The sequence below is a fragment of the Pogona vitticeps genome, chromosome 1 (genome assembly GCF_051106095.1).
Source record: "Pogona vitticeps strain Pit_001003342236 chromosome 1, PviZW2.1, whole genome shotgun sequence".
Classification (NCBI taxonomy): domain Eukaryota; kingdom Metazoa; phylum Chordata; class Lepidosauria; order Squamata; family Agamidae; genus Pogona; species Pogona vitticeps.
Genome location: NC_135783.1, coordinates 203,611,389 through 203,631,840, shown reverse-complemented (window position 1 = coordinate 203,631,840; position 20,452 = coordinate 203,611,389). Strand labels below are relative to the sequence as shown.

At 39.5% G+C, this 20,452-nt stretch overlaps 1 protein-coding gene across 5 annotated transcripts in view; it reads left to right on the top strand.

The window, feature by feature from the left end:
* Positions 1-20,452, top strand: part of MYO3B (myosin IIIB) — a 324,047-nt gene that overhangs the window by 277,227 nt on the left and 26,368 nt on the right. For 4 of the 5 annotated variants that reach the window (XM_078394391.1, XM_078394389.1, XM_078394393.1 and 1 more), the window contains 2 exons: positions 19,833-19,939; positions 20,348-20,394. The exons of the other annotated variant lie outside the window; for it this stretch is intronic. In XM_078394391.1, coding sequence (XP_078250517.1) covers positions 19,833-19,939; positions 20,348-20,394 — 154 coding nt within the window. The remainder of the gene's footprint in view (positions 1-19,832; positions 19,940-20,347; positions 20,395-20,452) is intronic. 5 annotated transcript variants of the gene reach the window in all.

Sequence of the window (20,452 nt, the reverse complement as noted above, 5' to 3'; positions counted from 1 at the left end):
TGAAGGGACTGAAGAGAGATCACTTCCAGTGAAACAACACTTTCAAGCACAATTAGACATGATCGATTGTTTCTCACCATCTAACTGCACTCTCATTTTTCATTAAGAAGTTATCAGTTGTATTAAAACTGAACTGATTCAGATGTACTTCAGGACTGGACCAATATATGCCTGCTCTTTGTCCATTTATGACCTTTTTAGTAACTAAACTAACTTGAATCAAAAGTAAATTTGTTAATATGGGTAAAAAGGTAAATAAATTACATTAAAATGTAAATTAAACCCAATCAAAAGTGAGTCCTTTTTAGTTCCATGGATTTCAGTGAAAGAGTTAAGTGTGTATGTACATCTCTCCTACTCCAATAAATAAATATCTTACACCTGCTATCTGTGGATTTTAAATCCCGGTGGGTCTTACAAATGAGAACAGTACTGCTTCCAAGCCTTGGCTCTGATCGTTTCTCACACTTCACTTAAAAATATACTGACAAGATCATTGATGGTTCCAAAGTCCGTGTGAACATAGTCATGTCATGTGATATCATCAGCCAGGCTCAAAGCAATGGTTTTAAAAAAGCAGTTCTTGCCCTATTTTGTTTTGGCTTTTCTTACAGATACTATTGGACAACAGAACCAGACAGTTGCGAGTTTTATGTTCTCAAGCTTTAGTTGCCAGTAATTTTCAGCAAATAATTGATGTCATGATTGTTGAGTAGTCATACAATGCAGCATAAAACAATATGCAGTGCATTTTCTCTCCTTTTTGCATGACAGTGTTTAGATTTTAAGCATGTGAGCAGTGATTCCATCATCTCTGATATCGGTAAGCCACTCTGGAAACTTTTTGGGTGAAGACAAAGTAAAAAAAATTACAAAATGGTTGAAATCCTGTTGCGTAGCATCGTTAGTCACATGAGTAGGCCCATTTGAATCAATGGAATATATGGAGGGGTCAATTCTGCAAATCCCCACGGGTTTTGTAAGCCTGCTGTAGTGTGCTTTACAATGCTAAACAACAGGATTTCAGTCAATATTTAAATAATGACCTATGAGCAAAATTTTGGTACAACATTTAACAATGAATATTAGCTCTCATAATGTTTCACATTTAGAGGGCCCAGCTCTTGTTGCAACCCTTATTACTATAATGCAAAAAAAAAAAAGAGAATAAACTGTAAATCATGGATGAGAACATATGTGAGATGAGAGGTTGGTGTAAAGGTGAAATATTTCAAGTTTTAATTAGGACTAGCCAAAAGTGTGCTTGAGCATTGTTTATCATGCTAGATCAAATTTTGAACAGAAACCTCAGATAGTATAATTTATTCTGCTTCATACAGAAATATTTGTATGAAAGTGACAAGTTGGCGGGTTTCTTTTAAATGATTGACACTTTTTGTGCATTATTTGAACATTTTCTTGGTTTTATTCCCTGTACCCTGCATTCATCCACTGGCCACATGTTCTTATAATTGAGATGATGGTGAAAAATTACATGTACAAATAATTTATTTCATGAACACACACATTATTGCATGATGTTCTTTTAATAAAGGTACACAGTACAGTATTTGCATTTCCTCAGAGATCTGCATTAAAACTCAGTTTACTTTATCTGTAGATGACAGCTTGTGGGTTGTCCTCTAAATTTAAATTAATATAGTAGGATGAATTTTAGGGACTAAATTCTCTTTTCTGGAAACTGGCAGTAAATGCTAATAACTCTCTGTCCCTTTTTATACATATTTTAATAATTAAAATATTACTTTCTAAGATTCCTTCCTTCCTTCCTTCCTTCCTTCCTTCCTTCCTTCCTTCCTTCCTTCCTTCCTTCCTTCCTTCCTTCCTTCCTACCTACCTACCTACCTACCTACCTACCTACCTACCTACCTACCTACCTACCTACCTACCTACCTACCTACCTACCTACCTACCTATAATATATATTTGGGGAAGAATTTCACTGTATATTTAAATGCAGCAATAAATATATGGAAATGGAATGAACATTCAGGTGCTTATTAACTTAGAACTAGTGATGGACACAACCAAACAAACAAAAAACCCAGGAAGTTCGTACAGCATAGCAATTTCCACAGGGTTTGGAAAAAGGGTGTTGTCCCTCCCTAGTCCACCTCCCGATGAGCAACACCATGGCATGAACCAATGCTGGAATTTCCCCAAAGCCAGCTGCTTAACAGTACTTTCCTGGGGTGGGGGAACCTGCTTTGAGGGTATATAACACAGACTTCCGAATTCCAAGCTTCGCCAATCTTGGAGGGGGCATACAGGAGAGTCAGAGGAAGCTTCTCTGTGATTTTGGTCTCTCTTTGATTTTGGCTGGGGGTGCGTTCAAGGCTCCCAAAAATCCAAACCAAATTGAACTGATTCATAGTTTGTTTTTCCAGAAGTTCAGGTAGTTTGTGGTTCATGATTTGTGGACTTCGACAAACCATAAGGAACCACCATTGTGCTGGTTCATGCTCATCTCTGCTTTAGACAAGAACTGCTGACTAGAACAAGAAGACGCTTATGCTCACCAAAATGCAAGCCGTGGAGGAACCCGTCCTCTTGCCCTAAGAAGCAATTGTGCAACCTGGACATTGCCCTTTATTTCTACCAGTCTAACTGCATTTGGTGGTAGGACATAAAGAAGAGGAAAAGTGTAAATTATAAATAGGTTCATATGGGAGGAGAAAGTCTTTCAAATATCCAGGCCCAAGACATTTAGGGCTTTGGGGTAAGAAACAGGGCCTAGAAACAAAATGGAAGCCAAAGGGCCTACTGTAAGGCTCACATAATATTTTCTGTATAATTGTGCACATGTAGCAACCTGATTGAAGCATTTTGCACCAAAGTTTCCAGACTGTTTTCAGACACAGCTCCATGTAGATGTTAAATATGGACCTGTATACACAGTATGTCTATAAATGGATACGTGCATATTCACATATCCCCCCCACCCCGCCCACCCCCACACACATAGGAGCATGGAGGGGAAAGATTATAGGAATATTGGAAACAAGAGCAAAGCATCTTATTTTATTTATTTATTTATTTATTTATTTATTTATTTATTTATTTATTTATTTATTTATTTATTTATTCGATTTTTACCCTGCCTCTCTAGACAACGTCTAGACTTCTGTTAAGACTTCTGTTAAGCCTAATGTATGTGGCAATCTACGGAAGGAAGGAAGGAAGGAAGGAAGGAAGGAAGGAAGGAAGGAAGGAAGGAAGGAAGGAAGGAAGGAAGGAAGGAAGGAAGGAAGGAAGGAAGGAAGGAAGGAAGGAAGGAAGGAAGGAAGGAAGGAAGGAAGGAACGGTGCTCATGTGCACTGCTGAAGAACACATGATCTGTCCAGTTTGCTTTGTAATTAACAGCAGGTGGCTTTACAAATTCAAAATGAAACCATGAGCCATGAAACCTGTAGCAGAAAATACATAGAGATGGAGGTATTCGTATACAAATAACCCCCCACAGGTGGCATTAACGAGGGTCCGTAGCGGATTGGTGAATGGAACATCCAGCTCCATGGGGCTGGACACTCGTTAATGCCACCTGTGCGGGGATATTTGTATACAAATACCCCATCTCTATACATAACTTCTGTCACATGTGCCTTCAAGTGACAATTTGTGTTTGTGTGTATGTTCGTTCAAATAGCTCTGTTTGAGAGAATATAAACAAAAGGCAGCTCTCCCAGTTGCAATAAGGGTGTGCTTTGGATTGTGGGACGCACATTACATGAAAGCAGTTACTCTAATGAATTTCTTTAGCATTCTTTAGCCCTACCAACATGCTCCATCTGTGTAAACAATACTCTAGTTGGCCGCTCTTTTAGGCTAACTTAAATGATTAAGAAGTTGGCATGTTTGGGGGGGAAAAAAGATGGTAAAAACTTTCCTTCAACTGTTCCAAAGTTATCAGATACACCCGTACGGTTGGAGTTGGAATAAAATTGTCTCTTTTAATGTGAAAACACCAAACTTAAAGCTAAGCAGTGCCTCCCACATTTTTAATAGCTGACCCTCACTTTTTACTGAATCAGGTTAGGAAGCATGCTTCAGACTTCTATCCTGAACTTAAAGAATACAGAAAAAATAAGAATTATTTATCTTTAAAGAATCCCCTTTTGAGCAATTCTTTAGGATATGCTGATTTACTCATCTGAAAGGAGGAGAACTCATAAAAGTGACCTAGATGCAATTGACAGGCCCAAACCAAGGGCACATAATCCCACTATCATTGGGGAGATGTTGAATTATTACCTGCCTCCAACAAAGGCTCTTCGGGGGGGGGCGATGGCGAGAGCAATATTGTAGAAGAGCCAGAGTTTACAAGATCAAAGATGTAACAGGTTGATTAGCAAGGACAGGAATACATAGTATGGTTCCACATTTTAAAAAAACACATGGCCTATTTTTAATTGGGTTCAGCATGTTTGAAATCAGTTTTTTTAATATTTAAAATTTTTATTAATACAACATAAACCTACTACCACACAAAAAAAACCTATAAAAGGCTTAAAATACATTTGAAGGAATTTGAGAGTATAACTCACTCAGATGAGGAGAAAAGAAAAATGAAAATAATATTTAAAGGTAAAATTGGAAATGTTATGAAATACGTAGGGATTAATATCACCTGGAATTTACAAGAAATGATTAAAATAAACTTGGATAGATTAAAAACAGAGATAAATGAAAGGATAAAAGAATATCAGAAAAATAAAGATTTCATGGTTTGGCAGAGTGGCATTATGTAAAATGAAAATAATTTCTAAATTGAACTTTATATTTTGGATGCTTCCTATAAAGATTACAGAAAAACAACTGAAAGAGTGGCAGACAATGATAAATTGTTATTGTAACGGAAATAAATGAGTGAGAATCAATAAAAAATTATGTAATGTTACACACAAAAAAGGGAGATCTTGGATTACCTAACATAAAATTATATTATATAGTGAATCAGCTTAGACATATCCCAGATACAACAAAGGGTAACAAAATTTTAATCTGGACAGATATAGAGATGGAGGGTATACAAGAAAGAGTGGAGGGTATATTCTTTAAAGAAAAACTTAGAGAAGAGGTTAAAAAGATTAATAATCCTTTCTTTAAAAGTATGTTAGAAAATTGGAAAAAATTTAGAGGTTTATTGAGTCCACCGATCTCTCCTTTATCTCAGGTGGTGTAATTAAGGAATTTTTCGGAAAATCTAAAAAACTTCAACAATATATTAAAAAGTAAAGAGATAAATAGATTAAAAGTTTGGAGGGAGAAGATAAGAGATAAAGAAGATGTGAAAAAAGGTATTAGGAGGAGAGGGGATTTCATGGTTAAATATAATTCAATTAGAAAGGTGGAGAAGTGGACAAGTGAATGGAATACTAAAGAAGGGAAAGGTAGAAAAATGACAAAATTTGAAGATATTATAGAAAAAAAGACTGAAATCAGAGGAAAAGACAGAAAAAAAGGAACTGTAAGCCAAATATATAAATTATTAATGCATCTGAACACGCTACACAAGGATTAAAAATGCAATGGGAAAATGATTTGTATAAAGAAGTAATAGGTGAAGAATGAGATAAAATATGGGATCAGAGAATTATGAAGAACATGTCAGTAAGGATAGAAGAAAATTGTTACAAAGTAATATGGAGGTGGTATTTAACGCCGGTTAAAATGAATATAATAGATAAACAGCACAACAATAAATGTTGGAGGTGTAAAAAAAGAGAAGGGGACGTATCTACATATGTGATGGTTATGTGAAATAAGGAAGATAGAAGGGAATTTAATTTTTAAAGAAATATCTGAAATAATTGGATGGAATATCCAAATGTCTCCGTTAATGGCTTTACTGAATGTGATTAAGAAGGATAAATTGTTGAAAGAAAATAAGGATTTAATAGTAATAATGATTACGGCTGCAAGGTTAATTTTTGTAAGAAACTGGAAAAATTATAATCAATTTAATTTAGAGGAATGGTAATTATGGGATATGGCAATTAATGATAAACTCACATATGATATGAAAATAAGAAGAAGCCAATTGAAAAATAATGATTTTAAGAAAATATGGAATGTATTTTTGGAGTATGTATTTAGGAGAGGGAAGGGGTATACAGCGAGGGAAGAAACAATGAAATTTTGGAGTGAAAATGGATTGAATGAAGCTTAATGCTAGTCCTGAAGGTGATGGGGGCACTTGTGTAATTGTATTTTATTGTTTTGGGTTTTTTTTTAATTGAAATCAGTTTTTAAAATTCCAACTACATGATGCACATGGAAGTGCAGATATACAGTGGTGCCTCACTTAACGGGTGCCCCGTTGAGCGATTAAATCGCTTAACGAGGGGCTCTGGGCCATCGCTGGAGCATTCGCTCAGCGATGGCCCCTGTGGAGTTTTTTCGCTTTGCAATGTTCGCTAAGCGGTTCGCTTAGCGAATATCGCATAACGAAGTGGGGGAGATCGGCGGTTCCAAAATGGCCGCTGGAAGGTCCGCGCCGCATTTTCGCGCCCTGCCCTCGCTTACCGAGGGTGCGAAAATGGCGGCGCTATGGAGGAACATCGCTTAACTGTGAGTTTTCAAGCCATAGGAACGCATTGAACGAAGCTCAATGCGTTTCTATGGCTTTCCCCGTTCCATTCAGCGATGTTTCTGCATAGCGAGGGTTAATCCGGAACGGATTAACCTCACTATGCGAGGCACCACTGTATATTTTTTTTGCCCAGAAAACATTTTTTTCCATTGGAAAGTGAGGTATTTTATTCAGCCACAAGACAGCTTCAGGCTTCAGGGAAACCTTGTAGCCTGATAATTCCCCACCCCATATCTGTAGTATTGATCTAGTTCTACCCCACGTTGAAAGAAATGCAAAATAAATATTAAAAATAACACTGGCAGTGGCGAGTGGCTGTGAGATGCATGGGTGCTTACCTGTGTCAGAGTTCTGCCCCTTCATTCCTCCTACTTGCAATTGAAGCTGGAGAGAATCAGAAAGCTTAATTGGGGGAAAGTGCTCCCATCTTCCCAAGCCTAGAAGTTGCTGATGATGTTAATTTCCCTAGTCAATTTCTCTATGCCATTCACTGGTGTGCCATTTTGTCTGCCTCTGACAGCAAAACATTTTGGCTTGGCCCTGGCTGCAGTGAAGATACAGACTTTTTATACAAACAGAATATCAAGTGGGAGAGCATGCCTGTTATTACAGATTGCTTTGTGCTATACCAAGGAAGGTGGCTTCTCATATCCAATTCTTGTGCACTCATGCCTGCCCTGATGATTCATGATTTCATTTATTTAGCCATGAAAATTTGTGAGGACTGAACGAGTTCTCAATTGAGGTTGTTTCTAGATATTCTAGATCTAATTTAAGTGCATCTTGCTTTTGTGTCCACTACAGTTTTGAGAGTGCCAGTTATGCCATCATTTAAAACTGGACCCAGTGTTTGTTCACAGACATGCATACTGTACATGGGGAAATAGGTGCAAATCATAGCTGTTAAACCTTCCACAGATGAATCAAAACCTAAAAGCTAAAAGAGAATCAACAACTCTATTAAGGCGAAGCACCTCTCCATCATTCTGGAATAAGTAAACAATAGCAAAGATATTATTTCTAGTATTCCCTTAAAACTTCTGTAACTTAAAAAAATCTGTATTTTGTTGATGTGGATCATCTGGATGCAAATTACAAGTGTTCGATGCACAGTTCCCAGTTCATCACCTGGTCGCCATCCTTCTGGGGATGAGCCTCTGCACTTAAGCTACTGTATGCTGGTCCTGGGATACCAGATGCACTGCTCACCTCGGGGGCCCTAAGCAATGCTTTACTTTGTCTCTTTACTCAAAGCTTACATCCCAATCATACAATCTTCAAGGACCCAGGTTCTCCTACATATTATGGAGATAAATGTTCAAAATATGAACGTGACTGTTTGTAAATCTTCAGATGGACAATTCTAAACTTTCCATTGTAGGAGACAACAGTATTGTCACACTTCTGTGTCCTTAATTTACCTTTAAAGAGAGCTTGATTCTGACTAAAATTTCTTCTGGGTATATGTTTACAAAGACAAGTTCCTGCTGTCTAACCCCTAGTATTCCACAGCAGCATAGTCTTACTGGAGAATTGCTGATCCATGTGTGTTGCTAATTTTGTTGTTTTGCCGTACTTAGAAGTGGCCATTCTGGACCATTGTATTCTGTTTCAGCAAGTTTCAGAGCATTAAAGAATTAACCAAAAAGTGGTATTTAATGTGTTTGAAATCTAAAGTATTGTTCTGATGTATGCCCATTATATTCTGCCAGTTTTAGCATACATTTTTATTAGCAAGTGCCCGTTCAGGCCCATTCTGTTCCATTCCTACTTTTACCCAGTCCCATGTTTTTCTTTTCTTTATGGAATCAACATCATGGACCAACATCCATTAATTCCTGTAATATCCAGAAAGAACATGTACATTATCAAAGTCTGTGAGCTTGTCTACTCATTTCCCTAAGACTTCAAGAGGGGAAATGAAACCTTGAAAGGAGAGATGCAATCCAAAGGGAAACTGGAAATTCTCAAAAGCATCAAAATACATATAAATTATCAAAGGAGAACAAAGACATGTTTTATTTTTCCTCCTCAAAAATCTTCTCCCCAGGCTACTACAATGCATTACATAGGCACGATCAATATATCTGAGCCTGAGAACCAAAGGACTTTGGAATAAATTAAACTAGTAAGAGAAGAAACAAAGAACAAATTAACATGATTTTAAACATTGCTTAAATTTTCATGAACTTGGACCTTGAAATGTTATGATGAGCTCCCAGGAGCTTCTGCTAATATTTGCCAATAATTAAGGGTTGCACTTTCATGTTCTGTCTGACATTAAAGGTTGAAAACCAGCAGTGCGTTTGCTGTATTTATAGTTATAAGGATAAAATTTTTTTTAAAAAAAGTTGTTTATTTTTTTAATTATTCATGAAAACCTTTTAAATGGACCTATTACGTTTTATTTGTTGGCTGGTTCCCCCACCTCTTGTTGCTAATTTTCCTAATGCTCGCCCATTTCGAAGTAGCATCCTCTTCCCAGCCCTATTCCCCTCCCAGTTTTACACTCGTGTAGATTATTCAGGCAGAATAGCAAATCTAAGCCTCAAAGCACACACCACTTGAACATTTTCCAGGACCAGCTTCTAACATATTTTAGGGATCATTCAAGAACCCAGCCAAACCGTAGCAAGTCCACCCAGTTTTGGGAGGGACTGTGCCATTAAAACAGAGATTGAGAATTCATTATCTCTCACGATGTTCCTGAACTGCAGCCGTTCCCTGTCACTGGCTACACTGATAAGTTTAGATGGAAGTTGCAGTCCCCTAATATTGGAGAGGGGGGCGTGTTCCCCACCACTGTGTTAACAGAGGTCATTCAGAACAAAGAAAATGGAACCCCTCTGAAACAAGTGCTAACACAGCAAGGGGCATTTTTTTTAAAAAATCCTGCCTTTAGTCCATTAGACCAGTGGCTCTCAACTTTGGGTCCCCAGATGTTTTTGGACTAAAACTCCCAGAAGCCTGCACCACTAGTTGTGCTGGCCAGGATTTCTGGGAGTTGTGGTCCAAAAACACCTGGGGACCCTCGGTTGGGAACCACTGAATAGTGGTGTTCATTTCAAGGTGTCCTCCATCAGGGAAACAAAGGATCTGGACTCTTGAGTTTATTTTATTTATTTAATTATTTACAGTATTTTTTAGCCGCACCATTACCAGTGGCTTCTGGGCGGTGTACAACAATATTAAAACTTAAAAACATTAAAACCATTTAAAAGACAATATAAAATATCCTATATTAAAACAATTCTTAAAAAATAATATTAATAAGTCCTGCTGCTTATGTGGCCAGCTAGAGAATACTGTTTAATTAAAATGCTGGCTAAACAGAAAGGTCTTTGCCTGGTGCCGAAAAGCCAAAAGTGTTGGAGCCAGGCGGATCTCTATAGGGAGGGCATTCCAATGTTGGGGGGCAACAGCCGAGGAGGCCCTATTTCAGCATGTCATCCCCCTCACCTCTTTCAGGGATGGGACCTTCGGGCAGGCTCATATGGAAGAAGGTGGTCCTTTAGATAACCAGGTCCTAAGCCGTTTAGGGCTTTATATGTCAAAGTAAGCACTTTGAATTGGGCCCGAGCAGCAACTGGCAGCCAGTGTAAATTTTTCAGAACCGGCATGATATGAGTCCATGCAGCGGCACCACTTACCAGCCGCGCAGCCAGGTTCTGTGCCAGTTGCAGCCGCTGGACCGTCTTCAAAGGCTGCCCCACGTATAGCGCATTGCAGTAGTCCAGTCTGGTTGTTACGAGTGCATGAGTGACTGTTGCCAGGCTCCGCTCATCCAAGTAAGGGTGAAGTTGATATATTCTCCGCAGCTGTAAGAAGGCACCCCTGGACACCGAGTCCACCTGGCCTTCCAAGGTCAGACCAGGGTCAAGGAGCACCCCCAAGCTGTGGACCCTGTCCTTTAAGGGGAGTGTAATCCCGTCTAAGGCAGGGAAATGGCTCTTTAACGTATCTGGCGGGGCACCTACCAGCAGCACTTCTGACTTGTCTGGATTGAGCCTCAGTTTATTGACCCTCATGCAGACCATTATCAAGTCCAGGCACGAGTTCAGAACGGTGACTGCCACACCTGGATTGGTAGAAAATGAGAGGCAGAGCTGGGTGTTGTTAACATATTGCTGACTTCTCAGCCCAAACCTCCTAATGACCTCCCCCAGCGGTTTCATGTAGACATTGAATAGCATGGGGGACAGTATAGAGCCCTGAGGAACCCCATGACGCAACCACCATGGATCAGAGCTACTGTCCCCCAGCACCACCTTCTGGACTCGATCAGCCAGGTAGGAGCGAAACCACTGTAAAACAGTGCCTCCGTTTCCCATCCCAGCCAATCTGTCCAGAAGGACACCATGGTCGATGGTGTTGAAAGCCGCTGAGAGGTCCAGGAGAATCAACAGGGATGCATTGCCCCTGTCTCTCTCCCGGCAAAGGTAATCAAACAGGGCAACCAAGGCAGTTTCGTCCCATAACCCGGCCTGAAACCCGATTGAAATGGATCTAGATAATCCGTTTCTTGGCAGATGTTTAGTGACTCGGAGGAGTCAAATGTATCTTTATGTCCAGGGTGTGTAAAATAAGATGACTGCCAGCCTAGAAGAATGGAGTTTACCTTCCTTGTATGTGTGTGGTTTTACAAAGGCACTGCTGTCAGGATTTGTCTTTCCAAAACAAACTGGTATAAAGATTTGAATTTCTTTTATCCTGTTGAGAAGAGGTGAACACCATCCTTTTCAGAACAGCTTTTAACAGCTTTTTGGGCAGTGAAGGGTTTTAATTTGGGGTGCTCCATATTATTACATGTATGTAGATCTGGTTTTTATGGGGACGTGGTGGCGCTGTGGATTAAACCACAGAAGCCTCTGTGAAGCAAGGTCAGAAGACCAGCTGTCGTAAAATCGAATCCATGCAACAGAGTGAGCTCCCGTCGCTTGTCCCAGCTCCTGCCAACCTAGCAGTTTGAAAGTATGTAAAAATGCAAGTACAGTAGATAAATAGAAACCACCACGGTGGGAAGGTAACGGTGTTCTGTGTCTAGTCGTGCTGGCCACGTGACCATGGAAACTGTCTTCGGACAAACGCTGGCTCTACAGCCTGGAGACAGGGATGAGCACCGCGCCCTAGAGTCAGACACAACTGGACTAGATGTCAAGGGGAACCTTTACCTTTACGTAGATTTGTATTTAATGTCTTTTTAACAGTTTTAACTGATTGTTTTAATACAGATACATGTTTAATTGTTTTAAATTAACAGTTCACCACATTTTAACTGGTTTGTTTTTAACAATTTGAGAGCCAACTTGAGTCCTGTAACTGGGAGAAAGGGAAGATGGAAATAAGATAAATAAGTGAGAAGAAATTCTGTCTGTTTGCTTGAACTGAAGTGTTGCTGTGATTTCTGTGTCAAGCAGAAAGCTTTTGCTTTCTAACCAGCTCGGTCAGCATAATTAGCCTACATAGTCTGCTGCTCTCTTGTTGTGTTTTACTATATCTCCTATCATCCACAGTCAGAATGAGGTTTATACTATAATAAAGTTTATTTGACAATAGGCTTCCCTCCTACTCCCCTCCATCTTTCTTCTCCTTTTGTCTGAAGCTGCATTTCTTGTGAAGTATTAGTGTAGCTCAAGGGCATGTGAATGAGGAAACTGGGAAGCTGTGGGAGGTGCTGGCCCTTTAAATATCCCAGAACCCCATGGTTTTCAAGGTCAAGGGGAGACACTTGTTTGAATCAGGCCTAAAGGAGCTGAATAACTGCTAGATTTCTTTCAAGAGTGGTATAGTGCAAGCAGGGCAATTAACCGTCTAACCCTCTTTCTTGCCCTGTTTGAAGGTTTGGGGTCTGCTGTCAATGGTGTTATATGGGAGTCTGGTCTAAATGTTACTAGACCACTGATAGCTGTGACCAGGTGTATTCTCTGAAAAGGGAATTGATAAAGATAGCACAGCAGATTTCATGGATGAAAGACACACTCAGCCATGGATGCCCCTTATGGTTGATGTCCATCAACCATAAAGGATCCATCATCAGGCCTTTAAGTGGAAGAGCAAAACCCATCCAGGACAAGGCACTGTCACTGTTTGACAAAGTCATCGCATTCAAGCATGCCTGTTAGCCTGTTCTCGTTCTGCTCTTATTTGATGGTTATCATTCAGCACTGTGTTGTTTATAAACTTGCCGTGCCTTTTTTCACTGCTCCTGGCATTCATAATGAAGAGGGATAATTTAGAAATATTTCAAGTTTTGAAGAACAGGTATATCGTCTCTTTGAGTGACAGAGAAAATGATCAGAAGAAAAGCCATTTCTAGTAATTAAATCACTAATCAAATGTACTAAGATGCAGTTCTTTTCTAGCTGAGTCAAAATGCTAATTGGTAGTGTGCAAAATGATGAGGGGCAGGTTTGTGATTTTTTTTCAAAGTGATAAGAGAGGGCACCGTGAGGGACAGATTAAACCCATGTGCCTTTCACTACCATTGGATGATCTTTTTGTTTTGTTTTAAGCCCCAAGATGACAGAGTTGAGAGCGGGAAGTGTCACCTCACTTTGATTCAAGTTTATCATTTGACAATGCCACATAGCCAGTGAGATATCTGTGCATGAATAGGTCTTTTTAAAAATTAAATAAAGTTGATAATGACAACACTGATATAAAATATGTATAGATATAATACACCTATAATTCCCCTCCTGTGCCATCCTGTACATGAATAGGTCCGAAGCTAAATCTGAATGCAAAAATCCCTGCAATTTGTACTGCAATCTGGAACATTCCTGTATGGGTGGAAAGGTTAAAAACATAGTTTTCTGAAGACTGTTGTGATATGATGAAGCCACTCACAAGTGTGCTTTGGTAGAATAATGCTCTGGGTACTAGAGCTCTAGCTGGTTTCAAAATCCTATTAAATGCTGTGTTCTTAGAAGCAAACTAGCCCTAAAACAGCTCATCAACCACCAACTGAGTACCTAATACATCCAGGGGTTTGTCTTGCATCAAACCCAAGTACAGTGGTGCCTCACACAACGATGTTAATTGGTTCCAAAAAAATCAACGTTGTGTGAAACATTGTTCTGTGAAACACCATTTCCCATAGGAATGCATTGAAAACCGGTTAATCCGTTCCAATTGGAACAGATTGCCATCGCTGAGTGAAAATCTCCATAGGAAACATCGCTGTGTGAAACAATGTTTCCTTCATTGGAATGTATTGAAGCCGACTCAATACATTTCAATGGCTTTGCGAAGTCCTTTTTCGCTTCTGTAAAAGTGTCTTACAATGTTTGGAGGCTGTTTTAAATGATTGCAATGGTTAGCCCACCTCCTGAAACCTATGCAAACTGATTTTGGTGTTGTTCTGACACTTCGTTAATTTATGATGATTTTTTGTTTTCTCCATTGGAAACCATTAGACAGACCATCCAATGGTTTCCAATGGAGAAAATTCAAAAAATCATCATAAATTAACGAAGTGTCAGAACAACACCAAAATCAGTTTGCATAGGTTTCAAGAGGTGGGCTAACCATTGCAATCATTTAAAACAGCTTCCAAACATTGTAAGACACTTTTACAGGAGCGAAAAGGGAGATCGTTGTGTGAAAATCCCCCATAGGAAACATCGCTGTGTGAGGCGGCAAATTTAACAGAAAAAGGCATCGTTGTGTGAATTCATCGTTGTGTGAGGCACCCGTTGTGCGAGGCACCACTGTACAACTCTTTCCATATTATCTATTCAGGCAACACTGTCGCAACACTGAAAAGCACCCACCATTCCACCAGAAACTCCTGACCTGCTTTTTCTCCTTTAGGAGAAATGCTATCAATGGTGGCCAATGCCCTTCTTTTACCAATATATCACAGACAGGTTAATTTCTGTATAGATCAATAACTGGATTTAAATCTAGCATTAAAAAATGGCAATAATCAGAAATCAGAAGGAGGACATTTCAATCTTTTATTTTGCTATTGCTCTAAATATCATTCTCTCCCCCCCCCCTTTCCCCTTTCCTGCCAATCTACAGAAATACTGTAAAGGAAGAGACCAACCTGAAATGACTGAAGTAGAAGTTTCAATCTACTAATTGCAAAACTGATCTGCACTAATTCACACTAATCACAGAATTAGTGAATTTCGTTGTATGGGTATACTGTGTATATACTTACAATGACAATAAATTATTATTATTATTATTATTATTATTATTATTATTATTATTATTATTATTATTATTATTATTATTATTATTATTATTATTATTATTATTATTATTATTATTATTAAAGTAACAATTGATTGATTGATTGATTGATTGATTGAATGAATGAATGAATGAATGAATGAATGAATTTATACTCTACCCATCTAGTGTCAAGCCAGTAATCTGGGTGGCTACAAAAGAAATAAACACAGGTGCAATTAAATAAAATTTAAAACAACAGATATACAGAAAAAGATGAGCCAGTGACTTCAGCAAACTAGACTCTATGTGTGTGGTTTTAGTTTCAATTGAAACAATGGTTTTCTTCATGAGTACGGATGCTAAAGCATCATGGCAAATCTAGGAAACTCATGCTATTACCTATTCTAGTACAGTAGTTAAAAATGAGCACTGAGTTTATCTTTGCTACATTTAAGGTTTATATAGGATTTCCACATGTTTGCTGTGTGTACCCGTGAAATCTGATGGCATTTTGACCTATTCACATATTTTTTCAGGAGAAGGCTTGATATTATCTCATGATGTGGACTCTAATCTAGAACAGAGAGCTGAATTTTCCTTACATGGGAGGATGATGAATTGCAAAATTATTTTTCTCGCCTTACAAGGGAGGCATTTAGTAATAATGATCATCCTGTTAGAACTCCAGAGCTGGAAGGGACCCTGTGGATCATGGAGTCCAGCCACTGTCCAGGAGGCATAGAGGGGGAATCGAGCTCCCAACCTCTGGCTCTACACTTAGAGACCTCCACCACTGAGCTATACAGCAGTGGTACATTTAACCTCCAGGGGGGAAAGCCAAGAACAAGATTACTTTTTTTGTGTGTGTGCAGTTTCAAGTGAAATTGTACAAATAATGTTTTAGCACAAACCATGTAAGTTTTGCAAAATGGCAAGGGCTGCTGCTTTGCTTTCCAGCATTAGAAGGGCCAGGAAGGTTGTTTGCCACTTTTCCCAGCCATCAGTTAGTCCTGCTGTGCTTGTTCTTCCCCAGGGGTGTTGGCTTTGCTTCTTAAAGGAAAAGGGAACCCTTCAGAGAGGCAGCTCATGCAGATTACAAAGACCTTGATGAGGAGGGGGAAAAAGTAGCACTCTTTGTCTTGCTCTCTCTTTAAGGTGAGAAATCTTGAAAATGTGTCATTTTATTAAGGCAGACTAAATCAAGAAAAACAAAAATATCAATAAGGATTCGTAAGGAATACCTGTATAATGAATCCATTAATGTACTCCAAGGTTCTTTGTTGCTTTTCTTAAGTTCATACCTGTGACTTTTTTTGCCTTATTTCAGAACTGCAAGTTGTCTTATTACACACACACACATACACACACACACAAATCCACATGTCAAGATTCTGTAAGTGATCTAGGATGAAGTGGGCCCACAAAAGATGTCCAGCGGAACACAACTAAGGGAGGGTATAAAGAAAAATGTCAGAGTGAGTGGCTGGGCACAGGGGCTTTGTAGTCTGGTACTAGAAGGAGGAAGGCATGTTAGTCCACTGGGAAGACAGGGTGGTGTTCGAGTGGGACTTGGGAAACCATGTTTCAGTTCCCTCCTTGACCGTGGGAACTCACTGGGGTGTCTTATGAAATGGTCAACCCCATCTTTGAAAATCTTAGGACTTCTCCACACAAGGGAAATGTTTTCTAGTTCTTCCAATACTTTCCATACCTCTGTTGTATTGAATTGTGGTCACGTGGTTTATATCCCAGGACGAACATCCCAAGAACTTTTAGCAGTACAGATTTATTTCCTCCTATTTGAATTGTTACAGCCAGCTACACTATGGTACCAGTTTATTTTCTCTCTTGCTTCAAGGGACAGTTTAGCTGTGCAGGGGGGGAGAGGAGTGAAGTCACACACCTTAGAGGGAGACTTGTTTCTGATATATTGATGTATTGGCAAATATTATTTTATATAATATTGTTGTATTATATTTATATTATATATTATATCTGCACAGCTTTCCTCCCTCCCCATTCACCCACAGTGATTGTCTCCAGCCCCTTTTGTTCCTGTCACAATGGAACACCACATGGGGGGGGGGGGGCAGACTTGCACAAGAAATTAGAGGGAACATTGATTGCAAAGGGGGTTCTGTTTAGGAAAGTGTCCCTCTGTTGCACTGGCTGCTCCTGCAGAAATGCATTGCACACAATGGTCTTGGGATATCCATGCATCTCACACACACACCATACACACACACACACAGAGACAGAGACAGAGACAGAGGTGACATTGGCATACCAATGTTTCAATGTATCTTCCCACAGGGGGAAAAAATTGCTTGCCAGTGATGTAAGGGCAGTGCCCACTCCACCCCTGGTGACATATTTTTACCAACATATTGACTCTGTGTTGTGTGGCCAGGGAAAAAAATATTAACATAACTGGCGGATAACTACCTAACATTTCCCTCATGTGACCAGGGCCTTACATACCTGGGAAACCCTCTTCTCCTCACCATAAGTCAGAATTAACATAACATAACACAGAGCGTACCTAGGAATAATAATCTGTGCCATTTCTGAAAGTTTTAAAATCAGCATTAGTAAAGACATAAGCAAGTAAATTGACCCATCCATAACCTCAGTTTTGTTAGCAGATCAAAACGTATGAAAATGATTTTCCATATCTGTTTCAGGCACATGTTATTATGGTTTCCTCTAGATATCGTTGTCTGTGATAAATGCTCCCAGATTTCTTTTTCTTCCTAGTCATATTTTAGGCTACTTACACGAGGAAGACAAATGGGCTCAGCATAAGGGCATTTCCTGCGGAGAACGCAAGCTGGAGACCACCCGGGATTCATACAGAAATAATTGTATCGGGTGGGAGAGCTAACACAAGACTTCACTAAATCAAAATGTAGATCGCTTAAAATACTAAGAGGGACCGGTCTATATCACTGATGTATGTGGTTGGTGGGAAACAGACTGAGGGCCTGTCTGGACAGGGGGATTTGGAGTGGTCTGGTTCAGACTTTAAAAGTTTTCATCTATTTTATCTCTCACTTGACCAATCCTTTTGTTCACATTGGAGGTGTTCATTTTTCTGTGAGAAGGGTCCACAAAAGTTTTTGGATTGCTGGTTTACTTGTGAGTAAATTTATCCAGTTTATTCATGAGTAAGGACTAAGGAGGCAGCAGCGGAAGACTGGTGCAAGGTGAAAACATTGGGGGTCAAGGTTGGGAAGTGAGGTAATTATCCCTCCCTGCCCCCCCAATTTTCCTACCTGGGGCAGCGCTGCCTTGTGGTGATAGTCCATGGAGCTGACCAGCCCCTTTCCCTATAATTCAGCCAGCTGCGGTGGCTTTTCTTTTCTTTTTTTGTTAAATGTTGAAAGAGAATTGCATCAACTTTGCAGGGTGTTAGAATTGTGCTGTGTCAGTTGGGGAAATATATATTTTTTAAAGTGGAAATAGAGGAAAAGGTTTCTCCATCCTTCCGTTTAATGCCACAGCCCTCCTTTTACATCACAGGGTTGTCACCTCAGATAATGCCACCCACAGCACCATTTGAGTGCAACATAATCATCTGTACAAGCTGCACAGTGGGATAATTAGGATCATGCTGAATCATACCAAGAAAGACAGAAGCCCTGTTGAAGAGCCAGAAGGGAGCAGGGCAGCTCTTAAAGGGGCAGGAAGGACCAATCTAAATAGAAACGTGTGTGGACTCTGTCATTGGGTTCAAACCAAAACGAATCAACAGTGATCCACATACCCATCTACTATATATGCCAGTCTGGATAGGTTTTAAGTTCAGTTTCAAAACCCTGGAAATTGATCAATTAATTTAGCATTTTAGTATTTTGCCATCTTCCATTATAAAACAGCCTGACGGTGTGAAAAATATACTTCTCTACAATGTGTGATACCTGACCACCTATAAATATTTTACCATATCTATCATTGTCAGTATTATCTATAGCCTAAAGTTCTGTCCTGTGCTCAAGAAAGTTGTATATTAAATGTTGGTGTGCAATGAATTCCATTTGGGGCAACCCTATAAATGTTTCCACACTAAATATTAGTTTTCAGGAGAGTTCCTACACAGGCACTTTGTTGTGTGACAGTAATATCCATTTTCATAAGAAGACAAAGGGACATTACTACAGGCTATAATCACTGCAAGGGTCTTTTTATGTTCAAAGGCAGTGTAAATTCGGTGACCAATAACTGGGAATGTCTCTAATATTGTCACATCACACTTATTTATATTTTACAAAATATTCCCCTCCTCTAGTTAACTGTTTCTTCTGCTTCAAGGCTTACTTTTTAATATCCTTCTTTTAAAAGTAGCAACAAATTAATTTATATCAACACCTCTGCCACTGTTAAGTCAGTTTGAAGGTAGTGTCACTCCTTGGCTAGAGCAAAGCCTCCAGGTGTTCTCAACTGTACTACAGTTCCCACAGACCCCTTGTGACTCTGCTGGTTTGGGGATCTGGCAAGTTTTAACTTCTAGAAGTAACATTTTCATCCGGGAACTGTTGGAGTTTGTCAAAGGTGTACTTCTAGTACAGCTGAAAAACTTTCAAGGGCCCACTAGAAGAATATACTCCTGGTCAGTCCTAGACATGTGCTTTTTAATGTTATATTTGCAATAAGAAGCAGATACAATGTCTACTCAACAAACTAACAGGAGGAGCTGCAAGGTCTCCCCTCAAAATCATAAGTTGCCTATGTGAAGCATCAATAATATCACTTGCTGAATACAAGCATATATTCAAGAGTATATTTATACATATGTTATTATAGAGCTAAGACTAGTAGATGGTGTGGGAATACAAGAGCAGTTTAAACTCCATTTAATGTCAAATGCGCCCGTGTCTGCAAGTTTCTAAAGGGCTAGTAAGAGTGTTGCAGCTTAATCAGAAACCCAGGAATTAGCAGGACAGAAAAGAGAAACTTTTTGATTTTAAAATATGCTAAGACGTTCACAGCACCTGGCGTGGCTAAGATCTCCGGCGGTGTTATGTTCCTGCAGGTTCAGAGAACTGTCTTGAACAGAAGCTGAAAACAACCCGCCGAAGATGTCAGCAGCCCAAAATGCTGAATAGCCCGGAGGACAATATGTATTATAACCAGTTAAATGTGAGTTCAAAGTGGCAATAAAGCTGTTTTACTGGCTTTGTTTCCAGTTAATAATTTTGTTATTAATACCTGGTCCGACCCCTCCACCCCCACCCCATTGCCCCCTTCTCTTTTTGCCCCCCCCCTCTGCCACGTTCTTCAGCTCTCGTCTTGAACATGTGCTTATGCTCTTTATCTGTTGCTTTCATGTCAGAATGTCTGCCTTCACGGTGAATAATTGATGTGGTTTATCAAAGACGAGCAAGATGCATGCTTCATCAGGCTCGCTTGAGCCCTTTGATCAAAAAAATTATGCTGTGACTTCTGATATTATCAGCATCTGCTTGCATTCAACACAAAATCACTTTGAATTAAAAATTAACGACTTGCTGCTTTGCTTTGACTGTGTGTTCTTGGCCCTCTCCACAGGGAACTCTAGAATACCAAGGGAGCAAGAGGAAGCCAAGAAAACTTGGGTAAATACGTAGCTATCTACTTAGTTCTAAGCAACTGAAAACAGAAGAAGTCCTTTGT